The 23,654-nt window shown below is 45.9% G+C and overlaps 2 protein-coding genes across 10 annotated transcripts in view; one reads left to right on the top strand and one right to left on the bottom strand.

Annotated features, from left to right (window-relative positions):
- The first annotated feature begins 599 nt into the window (after nt 1–599).
- RFX2 (regulatory factor X2) overlaps nt 600–23,654 on the top strand; it is a 207,384-nt gene continuing 184,329 nt past the window's right edge. Inside the window, exon 1 of one of the 2 annotated variants that reach the window (XM_063599798.1) lies at nt 600–802. The gene's annotated coding sequence lies outside the window, so the exon portion shown is untranslated. Of the gene's footprint in view, nt 807–23,654 lie in introns of both variants that reach the window. The other variant, XM_063599796.1, reaches the window with a different exon arrangement.
- The window catches only part of ACSBG2 (acyl-CoA synthetase bubblegum family member 2), a 60,566-nt gene continuing 40,664 nt past the window's right edge, over nt 3,753–23,654 (bottom strand). For 4 of the 8 annotated variants that reach the window (XM_057300687.2, XM_003819327.5, XM_008972663.4 and 1 more), the window contains 8 exons: nt 22,934–23,101; nt 17,368–17,549; nt 17,028–17,261; nt 14,639–14,856; nt 12,861–13,000; nt 12,438–12,684; nt 9,601–9,709; nt 3,753–7,633 (listed from right to left, as the gene is read on the bottom strand). In XM_057300687.2, coding sequence (XP_057156670.2) covers nt 9,636–9,709; nt 12,438–12,684; nt 12,861–13,000; nt 14,639–14,856; nt 17,028–17,261; nt 17,368–17,549; nt 22,934–23,101 — 1,263 coding nt within the window. In that variant the 3' untranslated portion in view covers nt 3,753–7,633; nt 9,601–9,635. Of the gene's footprint in view, nt 7,634–9,600; nt 9,710–10,828; nt 10,884–12,437; nt 12,685–12,860; nt 13,097–14,638; nt 14,857–17,027; nt 17,262–17,367; nt 17,550–22,933; nt 23,102–23,654 lie in introns of those variants that run through there. The other 4 variants (XM_055104054.2, XM_055104057.2, XM_055104055.2 and 1 more) reach the window with 3 other exon arrangements.

The following is a 23,654-nucleotide window of genomic DNA, read 5'->3' as shown; positions in this document are numbered from 1 at the left end:
TCCAGCCTCCCGAGTAGCTGGGATTACAGGCATGCACCACCATGCCTGGCTAATTTTTGCATTTTTAGTAAAGACAGGGTTTCACCATGTTGGCCAGGCTGGTCTCGAACTCCTGACCTCAAGTGATCTGCCTGCCTCGGACTCCCAAAGTGCTAGGATTAAGGCGTGAGCCACCGCGCCTGGCCTTTATATATATATATATATATATATATATATATATATATATATATATATATATATATTTATATGTAAAGTTTTCATATAGGGAAACAGAGGCACAAAGGCACAAAGTTTTCGTGCAAGAAAACGTAGCTAATGGCTGCTCTGGGATCTGAACCAGGGTCCCTAAGGCTGCAGCTTTTCATTTCTGGCTCTCAGGCAGCCTCAGGGAATCCGTTAAAACAAACATGCGGGTCAGACAAGTGGCAGTCACAGGAGAGTAACACTGCGCAGGCGCAGGAGGGATGGAGTGGCGCGCAGGCGTAGGAGGCGGGGGGAGATGGGGGAGGAAGGCCCTGCAGCGGTGCGCAGGCGCAGAAGCAAGTGGGCCGGAGCGGCGCGCAGGCTTATCGGGGGGCAAGAAAGGCGCGCAGGCGCAGGAGGTGGGGAGGGGCGGGGGAAGAAAGGCCTTGGAGCGCTGCGCGGGCGCAGGAGGTGAAATAAGTGGCGCGCAGGCGCAAGGGTGGGTGCAGAAGAGGCGCGCAGGCGCAGGAGGGGCGGGAGGGGCGCGCAGGCGCGGACCGCCTGGCGGTACTTTGAAGAAAGACTTCTCGACGCCGGGACACTGCTGGTGGTACTCGATGTAGGTGAGCAGGTGGCAGCTGTTGGAGCCGGGCGCGATGTTGTTGGCGTACTTGATGGCCGTGCTCGCGACCATGTCGTGCACAGTGAGGAGTGTCTTGTTGCTAACTTAGTCCTTGCTGAGCCGCAGTCGCGCCTCCCCGTCGCGCTCCGTGGTCCGAGTAGCTCAGCCTGCGGACAGGCGGGTCAGCGGCGGCCGGAGACCCCCAGATGGACCTAGAGAGAGGCGAGCAGGTGGCGTGTCAGGGGCAAAACCAGGGAGAGATGGGAGCACAGGCAGGAGCGTGGCACTGAGAGATGGCAGACGGAGGAGGCGTGGTGTATGAAGTGGATTGCCAAGGGAGAAAGATGACCAGCGAGGCACAGAAGGGAATGCAGGGACAGGTGGACAGTGAGACGCACTGACCCAGAGAGAAGAGTTCAGCAGGAAACCCACCAGCAAGCAGACAGGTCAGCTGCAGGCCCACTGTCCCTGCCGGGCGCCGTCTCCTCCCCAGGGACCAGACACTTCTTTTTTTTTTTTTTTTTTTTTTCTTTTTTGAGATGGAGTTTCACTCTTGTTTCTCAGGCTGGAGTGCAATGGCGCGATCTCAGCTCACTGCGAACTCTGCCTCCTGGGTTTAAGCGATTCTTCTGCCTCAGCCTCCCAAGTACCTGGGATTACAGGCATGCGCCCCCACACCTAGCTAATTTTGTATTTTTAGTAGAGACGGGGTTTCAACATGTTGGTCAGGCTGGTCTCGAACTCCTGACCTCAGGTGATCCACCCATCTCGGCCTCCCAAAGTGCTGGGATTACAGGCGTGAGACACCACGCCCGGCGGGACCAGACACTTCTGACAGCTGCTAACCACCTGCACCCCCAAACCCCCATACACCCAGCCGGGCACCCTATGGTGGTGCTCTCCATGCCCGCATCCCATCAGGCAACTTCTGAAGAGATAGATTGAACCCTAAAGGATCCCAACACTGGCTGAACCGCCTTGGCCAGCCCTGAAGCGCTAGATCCCCACTCTCAAACTGGCTTCTCTGGGAACACCACTACCCTCACCCAGGAGCCAAGGAGCCCCAAACTCTGTTTTTCTTTCCTGGGTGTTGAGTGCCTTTCTGTCGTGGACTCTGAATCTGTCCGAGGACATGGTCTTCAAAGTATCTTTGTTTTCCTTGTCACTGTCTGGGGGCATCTAGTTTGCTGGGCTTGGGCAGACAGATCTTCAAACGAAATTACAGTGGGCAGCAGGGGTGGGAGGGTCCAGCAGGGAGGCACAGGATTCCCACCGAGTCATGGGGGTGGCCAGGGAAGGCTTCTCTGAACAATGGGTAGACACTGACCAGGCAAAGGAGGGAGGGAGAAGCATCTTAAAAGAGGTAACAGGCAGCCAGACGTGGGGCTCATGCCTGTAATCCCAGCACTTTGGGAGGCCAAGGAGGGCGGATCACGAGGTCAGGAGTTTGAGACCAGCTTGTCCAATATGGTGAAACCGTCTCTACTAAAAAATACAAAAATTAGCCGGGCGTGGTGGCGCGCGCTTGGAGTCCCAGCTACTCTGGAGGCTGAAGCAGGAGAATTGCTTGAACCCAGGAGGCGGAGGTTGCAGTGAGCCGAGATCGTGGCACTGTACTCCAGCCTGGGTGACATAGTGAGACTCCATCTCAAAAAAAAAAAAAAAAAAAAAAAAAAAAAAAAAAAAAGATAACAGGCTGGGTGCGGTGGCTCATGCCTGTAATCTCAGCACTTTGGGAGGCCAAGGTGGGCGGATCACTTGAGGCCTGGCCAACGTGGTGAAACCCCATCTCTACTAAAAATACAAAAATTAGCCAGGCATCGTGTCGGGCACCTGTAATCCCAGCTACTCGGGAGGCTGAGGCAGGAGAATCATTTCAGCCTGGGAGGTGGAGGTTGCAGTGAACAGAGATCGCACCTCTGTACTCCAGCCTGGGGAACAGAGGGAGACTCTGTCTCCAGAAAAAAAAAAAAAAAAAAAAGGGAAAAACATGATGAAGGTGGTTGGGGGCTGGAGTGAAGAGAAGGAGGAGCATAGAAGGAAATGAACCTACCACACACATTCCCCACCTGGTGTGCAGCCTAGTTCATCCCCAGGAGGAGCTGAGGTATGTGGGCTCCCAGTCCCTCCCTCCCATCCACTACATATTTTCATGCCCCTGTCATTGGGAAGGCAGTGCCCACTCTGGGCTCTACCTTCTTTTTTTTTTTTTTTTTTGAGACAGAGTCTCGCTCTGTCGCCTAGGCTGGAGTACAGTGGCGTGATCTCGGCTCACTGCAAGCTCCGCCTCCCGGGTTCACTCCATTCTCCTGCCTCAGCCTCCCGAGTAGCTGGGACTACAGGCGCCCGCCACCATGCCCGGCTAATTTTTTGTATTTTTAGTAGAGATGGGGTTTCACCGTGTTAGCCAGGATGGTGTCAACCTCCTGACCTCGTGATCCACCTGCCTCAGCCTCCCAAAGTGCTGGGATTACAGGCATGAGCCACCATGCCTGGCCTCTGGACTCTACCTTTTTTTTTTTTGAGACAGAGTCTAGCTCTGTCGCCCAGGCTGGAGTGCAGTGGCGCAATCTTGGCTCACTGCAAGCTCCGCCTCCCGGGTTCACACCATTCTCCTGCCTCAGCCTCCCAAGTAGCTGGGACTACAGGCGCCCGCCACCATGCCCGGCTAATTTTTTGTATTTTTAGTAGAGACGGGGTTTCACCGTGTTAGCCAGGATGGTCTCAACCTCCTGACCTCGTGATCCACCCACCTCAGCCTCCTAAAGTGCTGGGATTAAAGGCATGAGCCACCATGCCCGGCCTCTGGACTCTACCTTTTTATCAGCTTGATCACTCCCCCCGTTCTAGCCACAGGGGGACAGTGGTCCCTAGACCAGACATCCAGAATGTTCCTGTCTATGGCCAGCCTGGTGCCATCACTGTGTATCCCGTGGCCCAGAGCCATGATGGGGACATGGCCCATTGCCTCTTTGTAGAGGCCAGTTTTAGCGGGCAGGGAGGGTCTACCCAAGAAGGCCCTTCACTGCCCTGACAAGCCAGTGGTCTGCAAGGTGACAGTCCCCAGGGAGGAGCCAGGGGCAAGTCTGGCAGCAGGAGGGATTCCAGAGTCACTGTTCTACATTGTTGACGTTGAGTGAGAGAGTTCCCAAGGGAGCTGGAAGAAGAGTGGTGAGATGGAGGAGGTAAATAAGGTGTGGGCATCATCGAGGTCAAGGAAGCAGAGCCCTGGGCTCCCAGAAGGTTGAGTTAGAGAAGGACTTTGAGTCACTGTGCCTGGGGGTTTATGAATTCATTTGCCCACCAAGCATAATTGAAAGCAGGGGCGTGAAGAGATATTTATACACCCATGGTTTCTTTTCTGGGCGTTGAGTGCGTTTCTGCCATGGACTCTGAACCATGCCATGGACCCATATACATAGAAGCATGATTCACAAGAGCCAAAAGGTGGAAGCAACCCAAGTGTCTATTGATGGATGAATGGATAAATTTATCCATGTATATATGTGTACATACACACACATACACGTGTACATACATGATGAAATATTCAGCCTGAAAAAAGAAATTTTAACACATGCTAAACATGGATGAGGCCAGGTGTGGTGGCTCACACCTGTGATCCCAACACTTTGAGGGGCCGAGATGGGAGGATCAGTTGAGGCCAGGAGTTCAAGACCAGCCTGGGCAACATAGGGAGACCCTGTCTCTATTTTTAAAAAATTGTTAAAAAAAAATTGAAAAAACTTTAAAAAAGGATGACCCTTGAAGACATTATCCTCAGCTAAATAAGCCAGTCAGAAAATGGCAAATATTCTTACATTATCACTTTTTTTTTTTTTTTTTTTTTGAGATGGAGTCTTGCTCTGTTCCCCAGGCTGGAGTGCAGTGGCATGATCTCAGCTCACTGCAACCTCCACCTCCCAGGTTCAAGTGATTGTTCTGCCTCAGCCTCCTGAGCAGCTGGGACTACAGGCATGCACCACCACGCCCAGCTAATTTTTGTATTTTTTGTAGAGACAGGGTTTCGCCGTATTGGCTGGGCTGGTCTCGAACTCCTGACCTCATGATCCACCCGCCTCGGCCTCTCAGAGTGCTGGGATTACAGGCATGAGCCACCATGCCCGGCCGACAATTTCACTTTTAAGGTGCTTAAAGTAGTAAAATTCAAGAGACAGAAAATAGAATGATAGCTTTCAGGGGAAGGGGAAATGGGGAATTGTTTGATGGATATAAAGTTTCAGTTTGAAGAGATGAAACTTCTAGAAATGTGTCGTGTTGATGGTTGTACTACAATGTGAATGTGCTTAATGCCACTGAACTGTGTACTAAAAAAGGGTTAAAATGACACATTTTATGTTACATATATTTTACCACAGTTAAATTTTAAAAGCCTTCCTGACATTAGTAGATTCTTGTCGTTTCTCAAAAAACATTGAGAGAACATTAAGAGAACAGTGAGACCAGGGTGAGAATCATTATAGAAAATACATACATTCCTCTCCTGTATTCGAGCTTCCCTCACTTGACATGATCAACCATTTGTATTTCCTTGATGAGGAATCAATATTGAAAAGGAAGTGAAAAAATATTTGCAAAAGATATGCACATCTCTGTAAAAAGCTTACACATTTTGAGAAATAGGTTAGCAGTGAGGTGTCTAAATATAATATTAACATACAAAAATCAACAGCACTTCCATATACCAACATTAACTACCTAGAAAACCTAAAAGTGGGGAGATCACATGGACAGTAGAAACAAACTATAAAATAGAATTATATTGACCAAAAGTTGTACAGTGTAGTCATGGATAAAATTAGAAGGGTTTGGCTGAGTTCAGTGGCTCATACCTGTAACCCCAGTGCTTTGGGAGGCCAAGACAGGAGAGGATCCCTTGAGCCCAGGAATTTGAAGTTACAGTGAGCTGAGATCACACCAGTGCACTCCAGCCTGGGTGACAGAGTGAGGCCCTGTCTCTATTTTTTAAAAACTCAAAAAGGTTTACTAACACAAACACGAAAATGCAGAAAATGTGGCATGAGATATACCTCAGAAAGGGCACTGTTTACAGTGTGAGAGCTGAAACAGGAAGCCAGAGTGTTGCCTTGTTCAACCTCAGCTGGGAATGTACAGTCGGCCACTCAAATTTTTCACTCCTGTGTATGTCCTGGAATGACCTCTAAAGTGCCGTAACTATTGATTTGGGGTTTACAAGCAAATTCTAGCGACGAGGCGAATTTGCAAATATGGAATTGGCAGATAGTGAGGACCAACTGTACTAACTCATTAAAAAGTAAAAGCCCACCAAATAGTTGGGGAGGGCCATTGATGTGGTTTGGATATTTGTCCCTGCCCAAATCTCATGTTGCACTGTAATCCCCTGTGCTGGAGGTGGGGCCTGGTGGGTCATGGCAGGGGGGCGGATCCCTGATGGCTTGGGGCTGTCTTCACGATAGTGTGTTCTCGAAAGATCTGGTCATTTAAAAATGTGTGGCACTCCCTCTGGCTTGCTCCTGCTTTCGCCATGCGACATGCCTGCTCCCCTTTTGCCCTCCGCTATGATTGTGAGCTCCCTGAGGCTTCACCAGAAGCTGAACAGGCACCAGCACCATACTTTCTATAAAGCCTGTAGAACCATGAGCTAATTAATTAAACCTCTTTTCTTTATAAATGACCCCATCTCAGGTATTTCTTTATAACAGTGCAATAATGGCCTAGTACAGCAATCAAATATGACATTAGCCTTATCGGCATTGCATTAATTTTGTTTTTTTTTTTTTTTGCAAGGAGAATGTCATTTTAAATTTCTGGTGTATTTAAAGAATGGAACTCAAAAGGGTCTCTGGCCTGCCTCTGAGTATCTAGAAGCTTAAGAGACACTGGGAGTTTTGTTGCTCCTGATATGCTGTTTCTGTCCAGGCTGGGAGATGTTCCCTCTCCCACTCTCCCTACTAATATTTCAGGGACACACTATGAATATGCTTTATCAGCTCTGGTCTGCTTATAATATGACTGTTGGATGGGAGAGGAATAAACTATCTTCTTTAAGTTTACTTAACTTACTACAACAGCATAACTCCTCCCTAATGATGGAATTAGTCAAGAGTCATACCTTGACTCTTGAGTTAACCAAGAGTGACTGTGTTGATGATAACCATTAACTCAAACCAAGGACTTTCTGGAGTTAGATACTGCATTCCGTGTACATCATCTCCATGAACTTCCATGGCCACCCTCCGAGATGGGGATCTACCTTCCAGGTTTAAAATCTCCGAGCCTCAGACGGTTGAAATCACAGCTGGTCACAATTTGAACCCAGAACTGATTTCAGAGTCCAAGACCTCCCCATCACACTAAATAAAGGACAAAGTATTTCTGTCAAGCCAAAAATCAAGACATGGGACCCTGAAGTGCTTTATTATCAGGACTTATTGGAAGGGTTTCCCAGTTGCTTCCAGGCAGGTGAGTTGATTTGGGGGTCCAGTTCTTCAAATCTGTGAGGCTTTTTCTTTCTAATGTCTAAGTCCCCTGAGGAGAAAAAAATCAAATGGGAGTCCACAAGTTCAGGTCTTTCTTCTAAATCAGGCAGTTTTTAGTAGACTTCCCAATAGGCTTCCCTGGAATCATGACTTGAAGGTCCTTAGAAAGATCTACAGTGATTTTATTGCTTTGAAACATATGGCAGCTTCTTCTAGGGAGCACCTCTCCAACAGACAAACAATCAAGAAACTGACCAATGAGGAATGTGGCTTCTTAAAAACAGCAGGGAGAGCTTCTACCTAGAGCAGCATTTCACTTATTGCAATGAGGTCTTCCTGCGGAAGGCTGCAAAGAGGAGAAACACAAGTTATCACATGGGGATTCTCGTAATATGTGCATTCAGTCTCCAAGATCCCACAGTCACCATATGATGAAAATATTCCCGAGTGAATTGATCCGTTTATAAATTGGCCGTCACCCAAAATCTCCCCACAATGAACTTTAGAGTGGCACTATCCACAAGAAACATTGCTGGAGCCACCTATGCAATTTAACAATGTATAGCGGCTACATTTTTAAAAAAGGAACTTGGCCAGGCACAGTGGCTCACACTTGTAATCACAGCACTTTGTGAAGCTGAAGCAGGAGGATTGCTTGAGGCCAGGAGTTTGAGACCAACCTGGGCAACATAGAAATACCTCATCTCTACAAAAACATTTAAAACATTAGGTATGAATGCACCACTGCACTCTAGCCTGAGCAACAGAGCAAGACCCTGTCTCTAAAAAGTAAATAAAAATTTAAAACTGGTAAAATTACTTTTAATAATAAATATTTTACGTAACCCGGTATTCCAAAATATCATCTCAACATGTAATCAAAATTTTAAAATACTGATGGGATATTGTATATTCTATTTTTTTTTTTTTTGGTGCTGTGCTTTTGAAGCCCAGTGTGTGTTTTATGTATTACAGCACATCTTGGTTTGGACAGACCACATAGTGGCCAGTGGCTGCCATATTGGACAGCACTGGTGTAAGAGGGTCCATCTCTCACTCCCACATCAATGTCCAATGGTTTCTCATTCAACTGGAAAGTGAAATTGGAAATCTTGTGAAAGATGAAGAATTATGAATGTGGTACGTTGAACTGCTGGGCCCACCCACAAGACATCAACAAATGAAGGTGTGGAAGGGTTAAACCAGTTAACGTTGAACAAAGGACAATGGATATGATGAGTTACAGGCTGAGTTGTATCCCTCCACAATTCACATGTTGAAGTCCTAACCTTTAGTACTTCAGGGTGTAACTTATTTGGAAACAGGATCATTATAGAAGTTAAAACGAGGTCATTAGGGTGGGCCCTAATCTTACTAACCTGTCCCTATAAAAGGGAAATTTGAACACAGTGACACCCAGAGGGAAGATGATGTGAAGACAGAGAGAGAAGACAGCCAAGCCAAGGAGAGAAGTCTGGAATGGATCCTCCCCTCACAGCCCTCAGAAGGAACCAAGCCAGCCAGCCTCTCAATCTCACACTTTTAGCCTCCAGATGATCTGTGAGACAATAAGTTTATGTTGTTTAAGCCCTCCAGTCTGTGGTACTTTGCAATGTAGCCCCAGCAAACTAAAACATGGGTTGGCTGGTGGCATTAGAACAAGTTGCCCATGAAAAGGTTACAGGCAGCCTATAGGACAATTGAAGATGCATTCTACTTTCTGCCTGCACTGTGCATCTAGTGAAGAAAAAAAAAAAAAACCTCAATAACTATCAGTGATTCATGGTGTCATGGAGGCTCCCTCTGCACATGTCTTGGGGAAAAGAGAGGATAAACGGTGGATAGTGGAAGTTCAAGCCTCCATCCCTTATTATCTGTGTAATGGGCCAACACACCTCATTCCTTGAGTTCCTGGCAAGTAGAACTTTCTCCACTAAAGTTTCTGACAAAGGCCTTCTCCAAATAAGACCCAATGAGACATTTGGGATTCATTGCCTCCTACTTTCTAGAAACAAATAGAAAAGGCAGGAAGCACAGCTAACAACATCGGTGGCCAGCTGAAGGAGTTTACACACCCTACCATGACCCTGGTAGAGTAGAGACAGCATGAGTTGAAGCCTGCTACTCAGAATCCACTGCAACTAAGAGTGTGTGTGTGTGTGTGTGTGTGTGTGTGTGTGTGTGTATGTGTATATGTATGTGTGTATGTGTGTGTTTTCTGCAGTTCCAGTCACAGATCTGCCTGCCACACAGTGGAGCCCTCTCTTGGACTCTGAATGCATAGCCCAGCAAAGCCAAACAACTGAATCTCACCATCAGAACAGCTGAGAGTAGCTCCATCAAAGCAGTCAGTGGTACATATGATCAATTTGTTTTTTGTATTTCTGGGCTACAAAATGTCTCTTAAGTTTCATCATTGGACCTATCGAGAAAGGAGAAATCAATTGAGTTGTGGAGATAAAAGAAAATTACACACACCCATGCATGACCAGGCAACAGAGTCCCATGCCTGGGGCTAGGCTGGGTGGCTGGCTGTGCCATTGACTTCTAGGGTGTGTAACTTTTGCCATCTGTATGGGGATGATAAAACTTCCATGTGATCTTTCAGCTGTGGTGAGGATTCTGTGAGCTGGAAGGTGAAGAGCATGCTGCATTCTGTGCCTGACGTGGACTGTGCACCCAATGGAGGAGGGATATCATCATCTCAAACCATGCCCCTATCCCCATTTTACAGGTGAGGAAACTGGGGCATAGAGAGGACCAGTTCCTCTGAGGTCAGCCAGCAAGTGCATGGCAGAATCAAGTCTCAAACTGGGAGTTGTCTGCTCCCTCAGCCCAGGACTTTCACTGAAAGCCTCTGAGTCACCAGGGACATTGAAGCCCCTCTGGGTGTCTCAAGCAACCCCACAAGGACTGTGTTTTCAACTTATAGATGAGAAGACCACCAGCCTGGACAACATGGCAAAATACCATCTCTACAAAACAAAAAGAGGATAGCGGCCAGGCGCGGTGGCTCACGCCTGTAATCCCATCACTTTGGGAGGCCAAGGCGGGTTGATCACGAGGTCAAGAGATCAAGACCATCCTGGCCAAAATGGTGAAACCCTGTCTCTACTAAAAATACAAAAAATTAGCTGGACATGGTGGCACACACCTGTAGTCCCAGCTACTCGGGAGGCTGAGGCAGGAAGATCGCTTGAACCTGGGAAGTGGAGGTTGCAGTGAGCTGAGATTGCACCACTGCACTCCAGCCTGGCGACAGAGTAAAACTCCGTCTCAAAAAAAAAAAAAAAGAAAGAAAATAGCCACGCATGGTGGTGCGCACTCGTCCCAGCTACTGAGGAGGCTGAGGTGGGAGGATTGCTTGAGCCTGGGAGTTCAAGGCTGCAGCAGCAAGCCGTGATTGTGCCATCGTACTCCAACCTGGGTAACAGAGCAAGACTCTGTCTCAAAACAAACAAAAAACAAGACTCAGTGAGACAAGTCACTTCCCTGTGTAGAGGGGACAGGATTTGAACCCAGGTTGTTCATTGCCACATACTTGCTCTGACTCTTCCATCTACACCGTCAGATTACAGCCGAGCGCTGACAGCAAACTGGCAAATGAAAGTACATTAGTAGAATCCAGTATCCCCACTCTGGAGTGAGCCCTTCCCACATGGGGGAAGAGAGGCAAAAATAAAACATACAGAGACTAATTTCATGTTCTGATGCTTTAAAGAAGACAGGGTGGTATAATGGGGGTGGCAGCAAGCTACTGGGTGAAATATTAAGGACGATGGCAAGCCACTTTAGCCAGCATGGTCAGGGAAGGCTGAAAACATCCCGGAAAACTATAATATTAATCAGAGAAGAAGGGAGGGGGAGAAACTAAAATCAGCCACACTTACAGCACACTCAACATTCATCATTAGGTCAGTTTGCTCTCTGACCCCTTCCTCATAGCTAGCTGTTTGCCTATTGCCCCAGAATCACACACACACAAAAAAACCCAATCACAAGATATAGTTCCCCTTAACTGCTCTACAGATAACATATTAAGCATTGTGAAAGGCTAAGTTTTCCATCTGAGATATCCTTTCAAGTCCTGCATACCAGTGAAACTACTGATGCCCACTGATCTGAAGGACCCCATGGGAGCTGACTTACCAAAGAATGCAGCTTCCACATCCAATGATTTCATCCCCTTTACCCCAACCAATCAATGACTCTAATTTTCCAGCCCTTCACCCCCAAAGATCCCCTTAAAACCCCAGCCCAGAATTCCTCAAAGAGAGATTTGAGGGTTCCTTCCATCTCGGTTGGCTTCCCTGCAAGGGAATTTAATTTCCTTTTTTATTTTTGTTTGTTTTTTTGTTTTTTGTTTTTGAGACAGGGTCTCACTGCATTGCCTAGGCTGGAGTGCACTGGCATGATTGTGGCTCACTGCAGCCTTGACCTCCCTGGGCTCAAGCGATCCTCTCAGTCTCCTGAGTAGCTGGGCACCGCTACCATACCCAGCTAATTTTTGTATTTTGTGTAGAGTTAGGATTTCACCATGTTGCCCAGGTTGGTCTCAAACTCCTGGGCTCAAGCAGTCTGCCCAACTCAGCCTCCCAAAGTGTTGGGATTACAGGCGTGAGCCACTGTGCCTGGCCATAATTAAACTCTGTCTTTGCTGCATCCCCTGCTGTCTCAGTGTATTGGTATATTACTGTGCAGTGGGCATACAAACCTGGGGGTCCTGTAACAAGGCTGCTCTGAGGAGGAAGAGGCCTGTAGGGTGAGACCTGGACAATGAGAAGAAGCCATCCAGGCAAGGAATTGAGGGGGAAGGGTATTCCCAGGGAGGCAGACTGGCAGGTGCAAAGGCCCTATAGTTGGACAAAGCCCAGAGAGCTGCAGGAACATCAGGAAAGCCCATAGAGTTGGTGCAGAGTGAATGAAAGGTCAGCAGGCGAGAGATTGTATAGAGCTATAGTAAGGAGGTTGGATTTTATTTCCAAGATGAGGAGCTGGGGACCAGTTAGCTAAAGGTGGCAGCATCCCTCTCCTGGTCCCTGGCTGGTCTCATAGACCCTCTGACCTTCAGAAAAGGACCTGTCTCTTCAGAGCCCACACAGTCCCAGATGCTAACAAGGGACCAGCCTCCAAATGTCATGGCCACTCACCTAGCTCTCCACCATAGATGGAAAAGTCCTTCTCCAAGATGACCCACTTTTGAATCTTCTGTGCATTGTTCATGGCTTCCTGGTTCACGGCATTGATGCCTTGCTGGATGGCCTCGTAGACCAGGGGGTCTTGCTGCTTCACAATCTCAGTCACGGTGGATGCCTGGCTGCCCAGACCCCGACAGAAGTTGATGGCCTCGAAGTTCAGCTTGTCCAGAGGTTCTCCGCTCATCTGATTCATCTCACACTGCCCCCAGACACCTCTGTCACCACCCATGCTCCTTGACCAGCACCCCTCCCCAGGCCCACAGACCAAGAAGTGGGTCTTGAACCCACAGGTGCATCCTCTTGACCCTGGGGTGGGGCCAGGGAACCCAAGACTGGCTGCAGAGACTTCCCCCAATGACAGCAAACCCATGTTACCTTCAGCGTCAGCAACATGCTCAGAAACTTCAGTTTATCTCCTACTAACATGGCGTTACTGATGATGGGGATCTTCTTCTTAACCAAGGTCTCAACAGGAATGGGGGGCACATTTTCACCACCAGCAGTGATAAGGATTTCTGGAACAGAGCTTGGCTTGGTACATGTCCAGCCATGACAACGTGGAACCCGCAGTTTGAGACCAGCCTGGCCAACATGGTGAAACCCCGTCTCTACTAAATATACAAAAATTAGCCAGGTTTGGTGGTGTGCGCCTGTAATCCCAGCTACTCGGGAGGCTGAGGCAGGAGAATCACTTGAACCTGGGAGGCGGAGGTTGCAGTGAGCTGAGATCATGCCACCACACTCCAACCTGGGCAACAAGAGTGAAACACCATCTCAAAAAAAAAAAAAAAAAAAAAAACCTAGCGGCCAGGCGCAGTGGCTCACACCTGTAATCCTGCCACTTTGGGAGGCTGAGGTGGGCAGATCACTTGAGCCCACAAGTGCTAGACCAACCTGGGCAACACAGTGAAACTGGGTCTCTGCAAAAAAATAGCCGGGTGTGGTGGCACACGCCTGTAGTCCTAGTTACTCAGGAGGCTGAGGTGGGAGAATCACCTGAGCCTGGGAAGTTGAGGCCACAGTGAGTCATAATTGGACCACTGCATTCCAGCCTGGCCAACAGAGTGAGACCTTCTCTGAAAAATAAAATAGTATCAGCACAGAGGAAAACTCAAGAAAAGAATTTTAAAATTCCTTATGACCTCATTTTGGCACCCAGATCCAGCCATGCCTGAAGCCAGCTGACCTTTTGGCCAACTGACCTTTTCAGTTACGTTGAGTCAACAGTTTTGCTTTTTCTTTTTTTCCTCAAACCTATTTAAACCCATCTTAAATGGGTTTGAGTAAAAAAGCACTAAGTGTTCTCCATCAGATTTTGGCAAACTATGGCCCATAGTGGCCAAATCCAGGCCACTATTCAATTTTGTATAACCAAAAGCTAAAAATGAATTTTACATTTTTAAGTTGTTGGAAGTCAAAAGAAGAATTTTTTTTGACACATAAAAATTATGATATTCATATTGGCAGCTGGCCACACCCATTCTTTAATGTGTTGTCAACAGCTGTTTTTGTGCTACAAATCACAGAGTTGAGAAGCTACAACAGAGACACATGTTTTGTGAACCCAAAAATATTTACTAAAGGGCCCTCTTCAGGAAAAGTTGGCTTATCCTTGTTCTATACTTTCTTCAATCCTTACAACTCTGTCGATTATTATCCTCTTAAAATGCAGGAGAAGAAGATGGCACTTTTTTACTCAAGCCCATTTGAACCAGCTTGAATGAGTTTGAGTTAAAAAAAAAAAAAAAGTAAAACTGTTGGCTCAATATAACTGAAAAGTTCAAAAGGTCTTTGGCTTTCAGATATGGCTGGATCCAGGTGCCAAAATGATGTCACAAGGAATTTCTTTATCCTTCTCTTACTGAGTTTTCCTCTGGGCTGGTGCTATTCTGAAAGGGGCTTCAGGAGGTTCCAAGGCTTGTCTTTTGCAGGTCCATCCTCCTGAGGGTGGACCACGGGATACCAAGTGACCAAGGGGTAACTGTTTGCTGGACAGGAGGATAGAGCTGGGTTGTACAGACTGAGGAGTTTCTGCACAGCTCCTCTTGGAAGGTGAGGAACTGGGGGTGGCCTTCGTGCTGGTACCCTGGGCCCTTAAATGTTCAGGGTGGGCCTGCTTGCAGGAGATTCCCAAAGAGCTCAGCCCCTGGTACCTTTGATGCGGCCTGTGACATAGAGGAAACCCAGACCGTCCAGCTGGCCCAGATCCCCAGAGTGTAGCCAGCCTTCATCATCGATGGCCTCTGTAGTTTCAGTCTCACTTTCCAGATAGCCCATGAAGATGTGCCTACCCCAGAGGCAGATCTCCCCAATGCCATCCTTGTTCTGCTGGAACAGCATATTCTTACACCCAGTCAAGATCTTGCCACAGCTGCCAGGGAACAGAAGCAGAGAAACAGGCTCATAAAGACAAAGTCAGCCACCCAGCTCTGCCTGGATCTTCAGCCTACGTGCCTAATACTCTGCTCAGATAGAGCAGGCTGGATATGCACCCCAGCGCACAGAAGGAGGTGTTTGCTGCAGTGTTTAATCCAGCGTGTCAGATTCCCAAAGGCTTTGTGAACTGGGAAACCCAGCAGTGGCCAGGTGTGGTGGCTCACACCTGTAATCTTAACACTTTGGAAAGCCGAGGAGGGAATATTACTCGAGCCCAGGAGTTCCAAGACCAACCTGGGCAACATACGGAGACCCCGTCTCTACAAAAATAATAAAAAATAAAAGTTGGGCATGGTGGTACATACCTGTGGTCCCAGCTACTTGGGAGGCTGAGGTGGGAGAATCACCTGAGCCCAGGAGGTCAAGGCTGCAGTGAGTAGTGATCACGCCACTGTACTCCAGCCTGGGCGACAGAGCAAGACTCTGTCTCAAAAAAAAAAAAAAAAAAACAAAAACAAAAAATGAAAGAAAATCCAGCAGCATTGCAGGTTGTTTTTCGTTTTGTTTTTTTTGTTTGTTTGTTTTTTGTTTTTTTTCATCTCCACATATGCCGGCAAAGAAAAAAATGCCTTTGGCTTAAAGATAGGAACAAAACCCTCATTTTTAAGAAAACAGATAGGTAGACCTCTCTGCAGTGATTAGGACAGCTAATTTTAAGTACGACAACCAACTACAATCTCTTTAGAGGTAAAAGTTACTTTCATAAAACAGAGTAGCACTATTTGAAATCTGGGTTCTTTGTCTTTTTTTTTTTTTTTCCTAGAGATAGCACTGGCCAGTGCAGTTCTAGGATGCAGGAAAGGAAATATTTTCTCCTTGTGTTGCTGAGATCTCTTTGATTAACAGTTAGCAAGGCCAGTGTTCCCAGGGTTAAATGTAGGTATTCCCCCGGTTAGCAAAAGAAAAAATGAAGACAGACCTGAGAAATTTAAAACTTACAAAGAGCTGCCTTATGATTTCCCCCACTGAAGCCTTTTTAGGTATGTAGAAAAATCCAGAGCCATAAAAGAAAATATTGGTAAGTTCAACCATCTAAATTTGTGACCACAAATTTCTGCACAGTAAAAAAAACATCTTAACTAAAATCAAAATACCAATGACAAGCCAGGGGATAAAATATTTGTAACTCATATGAAAGACAAAGGGCTGATTTTCCTAATATGTAAAGAGTGCCAACAAACCAATAATAAAGGGACCAATAATCTAATTTTTAAAACAGGCAGATAATATGGACAGACAGTTCATAGGAAAGGAAGTACAAATGACTTAAATGTATGGAAATGCTGGGCATGGTGGTTCATGCCTGTAATCCCAGCACTTTGGGAGGCTGAGGATTGCTTGAGTCCAGGAATTCAAGGCCAGCCTAGGCAACATGGCAAGACCCCATCTCTACAAAAAAATTTTCACACAATTGCCAAGCATGGAGGCTCATGCCTGCAGTCCCAGCTAGTTGGGAGGCTGAGGCAGGAGGAATGCTTGAATCCAGAAGTTCAAGGTTACAGTGATCTATGATTGTACCATTGCACTCCAGCCTGGGCAACAAAGTGAGACCCTATCTCTAATTAAAATTTAATAAATAAACACATGTATGAAAAGATTTTTTCAAACCTCACCCATGCTAAAAGGAGGGAGTCAGGGAGAGACACAACCAGAAGATTCTATGACTGTGACAGCTCTCAGATGGGGAGTTGAACCTCAATTTGGTATTCTTAAAGTTTTCTTATCATTGGGTTCAACCTTGCAGCCTAGGGCAAGCTGAGCTTGGGAGAAAGCCAGGAATCGGCCATGGAGGTGTTTTGAGATGCAGGATCATGGGGATGAAAGGTGCTGAGGTCACAGGCGGTGAACTTGAAGGCAGAACTCACAAGTGACAAACGGGGAGACCATGGAATGTTCAGAGAGCCATCCCCCTTATCTGTGGGCTCTCTTACCATCCAGGGTTTCCCACGGTCATGCGGAGTTAGGACTTGGAGGCTGGAGAACAGGATCATTCTGGAGACACCACGTCAGGATTCCTCTTAACCCAGAGGCCCATCTATCCACCCACCTTCCCCCTCTTGACCCCATGTTATGGGAGGAGCAGGGGTCTGCCCCGGGGGCTGGTACCTTAGAAGCCTGTAGTTATTCTGGTTGGATATCGTGTGGGGTCCCGAGCTTTCACTCAACCCATACAACTCGCCTATAGGTATGTCCAAGCTTAGAAAGAACTCGGCAGTCTCTTGGTTGAGGGGCGCAGTCCCACTGATAAAAGAGTGACAGTGATCCAAGCCAAGGGATGTCTTGACTTTGCTGAACACGAGAGTCTTAGCCATGCGGTAGCTCACGGGAGTATTATATTTCCTGTGAATAAGAATGCCGTCAAGTGGAGAAGGGCTGATGGGACCCACTGGAGAAGGCTGAGCCTCCTCACCAACTACCCTCCCAGCCCTCTGGATGCTCCACCTACCCCAACATCTTTTTTGAGTTGACCTTGAAGCCAATGTTTCTTGCCCACACGAATGCCTTCTTCTTCAAGCCCGTGGACTTGGCACTATTTTTCTTCACCATCGCATGTATCTTCTCCCAAATTTGAGGCACTCCAATGAAGACAGTAGGTTTTACCTCCTTTAGAGTACTTAACAAAGTGCCCTGTATGGAACGAAGCTAGGTTAGCCACAGCAGGGCCTTCCGTGCACCAGGGATGTCCATCTCTCCTGATCCACCCAACTTTGCCCAAGAGAACATTCCTTCACTGATCAGATTACGCAGGGCTCCCAACCAAAAGGAGACAACCCATTAGCTGGGTTGGCCAATCAGATTTTTGCACTCTGTCTAGGGATTTGATGAGAGGCATAAACTGGTAAAATATTTTTGGAAGGTAACATGACAGTACTATTAACATTTTAAATGCAACCTGTCAACTTCACTTCTGTGGGTGAAGGAATTCAGCTGAAGGAAAGACTCAGGCACACAAAGAAACACATTCAAGATGTTCTTTGCAACACTGTTTTGTAACAGAATGGAAACAGCTTACAGGTTCAATGACAAAGGGTTGGCTAAAGAAACTGTGGTCCAAGCATGCAGTGGAATATTATACAACTGTTAAAAAAGGATGCAAGATTCTCCCCCAAAGAGACCTATAGGTTCAATGCAACCCCTATCAAAATCTAGGCAAGTTTTTTTTTTTTTTAATACAAATTGACAAGCCAACTTTAAAATTTATATAGAAATGCAGAGGACCTAGAATAGCCCAAGCAATTTTGGAAAAGAAAGACAAAATTGGAGGACTTACTACCTGATTTTAAAATTTATTCTAAAGTAGGGTGAACAACCGTCCTGGTTTACCCAGAACTGCAGGAATATCTGAAATGTGAAACTTTCTGTTTTAAAACTGGGGAAGTCCCAGGCAAACCAGGAAACGTTAGCCATCCTGCTATCAAGCTAGTGTAATAAGTCAGTGAGGCTTTGGCGTAAAGACAGAGATGCAGATCAGTGGAACAAAATAGAAGATCCAGAAATAAAACCTTACATTTATGATCAGTTGATTTTCAACAAAATGCCAAGGCAATTTAGTGGAGGTGGGGGACTATTCAAATGCAAAACAAAATAAAACAAACAAACGCTTCCACAAAACTTAGGGTTAGAGCCTTATTTCTCACCAAACATGAAAATTACCTCAAAATGCATTATAGCCCTAAATGTAAGAGCTCAAACTAAAAACCTTTTGGAAGAAAACGTAGAAGAAAATCCCTGTGACTTTAGAGTAGGCAAAGATTGCCTAGATATGATACCAAGAGCATAAAAGAAAATAGATGAATCAAACTTCATCCAACTTAAACACTTTTTCCTCTTCAAAAGATTATTGAGGAAACAACAAGCCATAGAACTGGGAGAAAGTATTTGCAAACCACAAATTTGGTAAAGGATTTGTAACCAGAATATATAAAGAACCCTTAACACTCAACAATGAGATTAGATATGCAACCACTTTTTTTGATTTTTCATTTTTTCCTTTCTCTTTTTCTTTCTTTCTTTTCTTTCTTTTTCTTCCTTCCTTCCTTTTTTCCTCCCTCCTTCCTTTCTTTCCTTCTTTCTCCCCTCCCCTCCCTTCCCCTCCCTTCTCTTCCCTTGCCTTCCTTTCCTTTCCCTTTTTTTTTTGACACAGTCTCCCTCTGTTGCCCAGGTTGGAGTCCAGTGGTACCATCTCGGCTCACTGCAGCCTTTGCCTCCCAGGTTTGAGCTATTCTCCTGTCTCAGCCTCCTGAGTAGCTGGGCTTACAGGTGCACACCACCACGCCTGGCTAATTTTTCTATTTTTTTTTTTTTTTTTTTTTTTTTTAGTAGAGACGGAGGAGACGGGGTTTCACCATGTTGGCCAGGCTGGTCTTAAACTCTTGACCTTAAGCAATCTGCCTGCCTTGGCCTCCCAAAGTACTGGGATTACAGGCGTGAGCCGCCGTGCCTGGCTTTTACTTTTCTTTTTACTAGTCATGCTAGCACAGAAAGAGCAACCACATTTTTATATGGGCAAACTATTTGAACAGATTTCTTTTTCCAAAGAAGATATGTAAATGGTCAATAAACACATGAAGAGATGCTCACTATCATTAATCACCTAGGAAATGCAAATTAGAATGGCAATAATAATAATAAAACAGATAGTAACATGCGTTAGTGAAGATGTAGAGAAACTGTAACCTTCGCACATTTCTGGTGCACATACTTCAGAAGACAGTCTGGAAATTTCTGAAAATATTAAGACACTTTTGTCACTATTCAGATTGACAAGTTGTAAACATTTTGACAATATTAGGAGTTGGTAAGGATGTGGGAAAATGGGAACTTCTCAGGTCCTGTAGGTAAATGTGTATGTATTATGTATTCAGCCAAGAAAGGAAATATGTATTGAAGACTTAACACATCTCAGGCACTGAGCATGGGGCATATGAGAGGGATTGAGAGGGGCCAAGGAAATATTTAGCAGAGAGCTAAGTGACAAAGAAGAGTCAGCCTTGCAAAGAACAAGAGAAAGAACCTTCTAGAAGCATGTACAAAGGCCCTAAGATTTAGCCTGCTTGATGGAGAGTGTGGGAGGCAAAATAATGGCCCCCTAAAGATGTCCACGTTCTAACTCCTGGGACCTGTGAATATGTAATCTTTCATGGCAAAAAGGACTTTGTAGATGGGATTAAGTTAAGCATCTTGAGATGGGAGATCATCCTGGATGATCTGGCTGGCCCAGTGTCATCACAGGGTCCTTATAAGAGGGAAGCAGGAGAGTCAGAGTCAGAGAGGGGAAGAGGCTGCACTGCTGGCTGTGAAGATGGAGGAAGGGGCCCTGAGATAAGGAACATAGGTGGCCTCTAGAAGCTGGAAAAGGCATGGAAATGGATTCTCCCCAAGAGCCTCTAGAAGGAATGCAGCCCTGATGACATATTGATTTTAGCCCAGTGAGACCATTTTCAGACTTCTGACCACCAGAACTATAAGATAATAAATGGACCAGGCGCACTTGCTTATGCCTGGAATCCCAGCATTTTGGTAGGCTGAGGCAGGCAGATCACTTGAGGTCAAGAGTTCAAGACCAGCCTTGCCAACATGGTGAAATCCCGTCTCTATTAAAAATACAAAAATTGGCTGGGTGTGGTGGTGCACGCCTGTAATCCCGGCTTGGGAGACTGAGACATGAGAATCGTTTAACCCGGAGGTGGAGGTTGCAGTGAGTTGAGATCATGCCACTGCCACTGCACTCCAGCCTGGGTGACAGAACGAGACTCCATTTCTAAATAAATAAATAAATACTGTTTTAAGTCACTAAGTTTCTGTTCATTTGTTGTGGAATTAACAGGAAACTAATTCAGGGAATGTAACTTGGGGAAAATGTCAGAGTTCTTTTCTAGCTCCGTTTGCAAAGTCTAGACGTGTAGAAAATCACTGTAAAACAAATTAGTCAGGCATGGTGGCACATGCCTGTAGTTCTGGCTACAGGGGAGGCTGAGGTGGGAGGATCCTTTGAGCCCAGGAATTTAAGGCTGCAGTAAGCTATGATCATGCCACTGCATTCCAGGCTGGGTGACAGAGAACGACCTTGTCTCTAAAAAAAAAACAACAACAAAAAAAACAATATTTAGAAAAGAAATCAAAGTGTTCTCTCACATAACTACTTTGCAAAACCTACCAATGAATGATATCCAGCTAAATCAAGGAATAATCCAAAAAAGAAGGCAAAGACCCCAGAAAATAGGGGATCCAACCCAGGAGTGGGAAGAAGGGATATCCCTGTATGGCAGCTTGTAGAAGATGCTGTTGATGTCCTATCAGATCTCTAGTGGCCCACGGTTCCCTCTTTTTCAGAAAACCGCCCTTACTTAGAAATAACTGGGAAGTTATGCTCCCTATCCCACATGGATGCCTGAGCCCACAGCCAATGACTATCTGAGTTGGGGTTACAAAAGCACAGCCTCCTTGCCTCAAAGTGGAACAACTCTGGTGTCATTCATGCCTCAGAGCTTCCTATGGGATCAGTCTGAAGTTACAATCCAGCTGAATGTACGTCCTTTCTTGTTTTTTCCCCCAGCCTATCCTTCTCTCCTCACTTCCTTTTGGTTTTCACCTGAGAGCTCCCCATTGATAAATCACAAAGATCTCCAACTCAGATTTTGCTTCTAGGGTACCCAACCTAAGACAACCTAAAACAACAGTCCAGCTAAGTGCAAAAGGATGGAGGAAAAAAATAATGCAATGAAGCTGGGTGCAGTGGCTCATGCCTGTAATCCCAGCACTTTGGGAGGCCAAGGCTCACCTGAGGTCAGGAGTTTGAGACCAGTCTGGCCAAAATTGTGAAACCCCATCTCTACTAAAAATACAAAAATCAGCCAGGCATGGTGGCACAGGCCTGCAGTTCCAGCTACTTGGGAGGCTGAGGCACGAGAATTGCTTGACCCCGGAAGACAGAGGTTGCAGTGGGCCGAGATCATGGCACTGCAACTCCAGCCTGGGCAACAGAGCAAGACTCCATCTCAGATAATAATAATAATAATAATAATAATAATAATAATAATAATGCAATGAATATTTGAACATTTGGAGACTATTGATAAGCATGTGACAGATCAGATGGAGCAACTGGACATGTATGCAAAAACTTCACCAAACTGGAAAAGAAAGGCAACTTAATTCTGGGAAAAACAAAAAGTTGTACCAAGCAGGAAATGGAATCATATGATAAACTACTTGGCTCAGTTAACTAAGAATAATTTATGTTGAGAGAATGGGGAAGGAGAAATGAGAAGACGGGAGAGGAAGGGAGCTAAATCCTCACCACAATAGAAAGGCAAAAGATAATACTTAAAGGGTATAAGTCAAGAAAAGGTAGTATAAAAATTCTACAAATATATGCATAATCCCAGTAAGTGGAATAAAATGAAGACCACAAACAACATCTTATCAATTCAGATCAGACTTTGCTGCCAAAAACTCCTGTTTTTTGGAGCTTTTTAGATTTGGGAATACTGACTTATAAACACACACACACACACACACACACACACACACACACTCTTTACTTTCAATACCAAGTACATCTTTGTCTTGGGTTGTTCAGTGTTCAATCTACATAACCATACATGGATGAGCTGACTTGGATAAAGATAAAAACTAGGAGAATGTAGCCAGCTGGTTAAAAAAAAAAGTTGTTTTATTTGGTCAGGTGTTTTTTGTTTTTTAGAAAAATTTACTATTATTATTGGTTTTTGTAGAGATAGGGTTTCGCCATCTTGCTCAGGCTGGTCTCAACTCCTGAGCTCAAGCAATCTGCCCGTCTTGGCCTCCCAGAGTGCTGGGATTACAGATTGAGCCACTGTGCCTGGTCTTGTTTTTAGTGCTTCTAAATAGAGCATTAAGATGAGGGCAGAGATAAAACCGTTAGACATGGGGCTTCACCCAAAAAATCTGTTGAATGATTAACAACCATCTACTCACCTGGGCTGCCCAAGAGGATGAAGTGGGAGCCCCAGGTCCTTACTCAATCTTACCTTGAGAGCATCTGCTTGAGCAAAGTATGTGAGCGCCCCAATCTTTATGGGTACCCAGATGTCCATCATCTGTGCTGCAATGTGGCTGAGTGGGAGGTAGCTAACCACCGTCTCATGCTTGTCTGTCAGTTGAAAGTCCTTTGTCACTGCTCCTGCAATCCACGTGATCTGTAACATAAGGGACAATTCAAGGTGCCTCACCCTCATAGAAGGGCCATTTTATTTTTAAATTTTTATTTATTTTTCAGACAGGGCCTCACCCAGACTGGAGTGCAGTGGTGTGATCACAGCTCACTGCAGCCTCAAACTCCTGGGTTCAAGGAATCTTCCCATCTCAGCCTCCTGAGTAACTGGTACTATAGGCACACACCACCACACCCAGCTAATTTTTTTTTAACTTTTTTTGTAGAGAGGGGGTCTCACTATGTTTTCCAGCTTGGCCTCAAACTCCTGGCCTCCAGCGACCTCCCGCCTCAGCCTCCCAAAGTGCTAGGTTTACAGATGTGAGCGACCATGCCCAGCCTGGAGGGCGATTTTAAATGTATTTAGCTAAATAAATAAACTAATTAAGTAAACACTTATAAAGCACCTACTATGACCAAGACACTGTCTTCATACTTTACAAACACCAAGTCATTTAATCATCATAACACCTGGGGGTTGGTAACTATAATTCTCCCAAAATTTTTGGAGCTTCACCCAAAAAATCTGTCAAATGATT

Source organism: Pan paniscus, chromosome 20 (assembly GCF_029289425.2).
Source record: "Pan paniscus chromosome 20, NHGRI_mPanPan1-v2.0_pri, whole genome shotgun sequence".
Taxonomy (NCBI): domain Eukaryota; kingdom Metazoa; phylum Chordata; class Mammalia; order Primates; family Hominidae; genus Pan; species Pan paniscus.
This window is presented reverse-complemented; position numbering and strand designations above follow the sequence as displayed.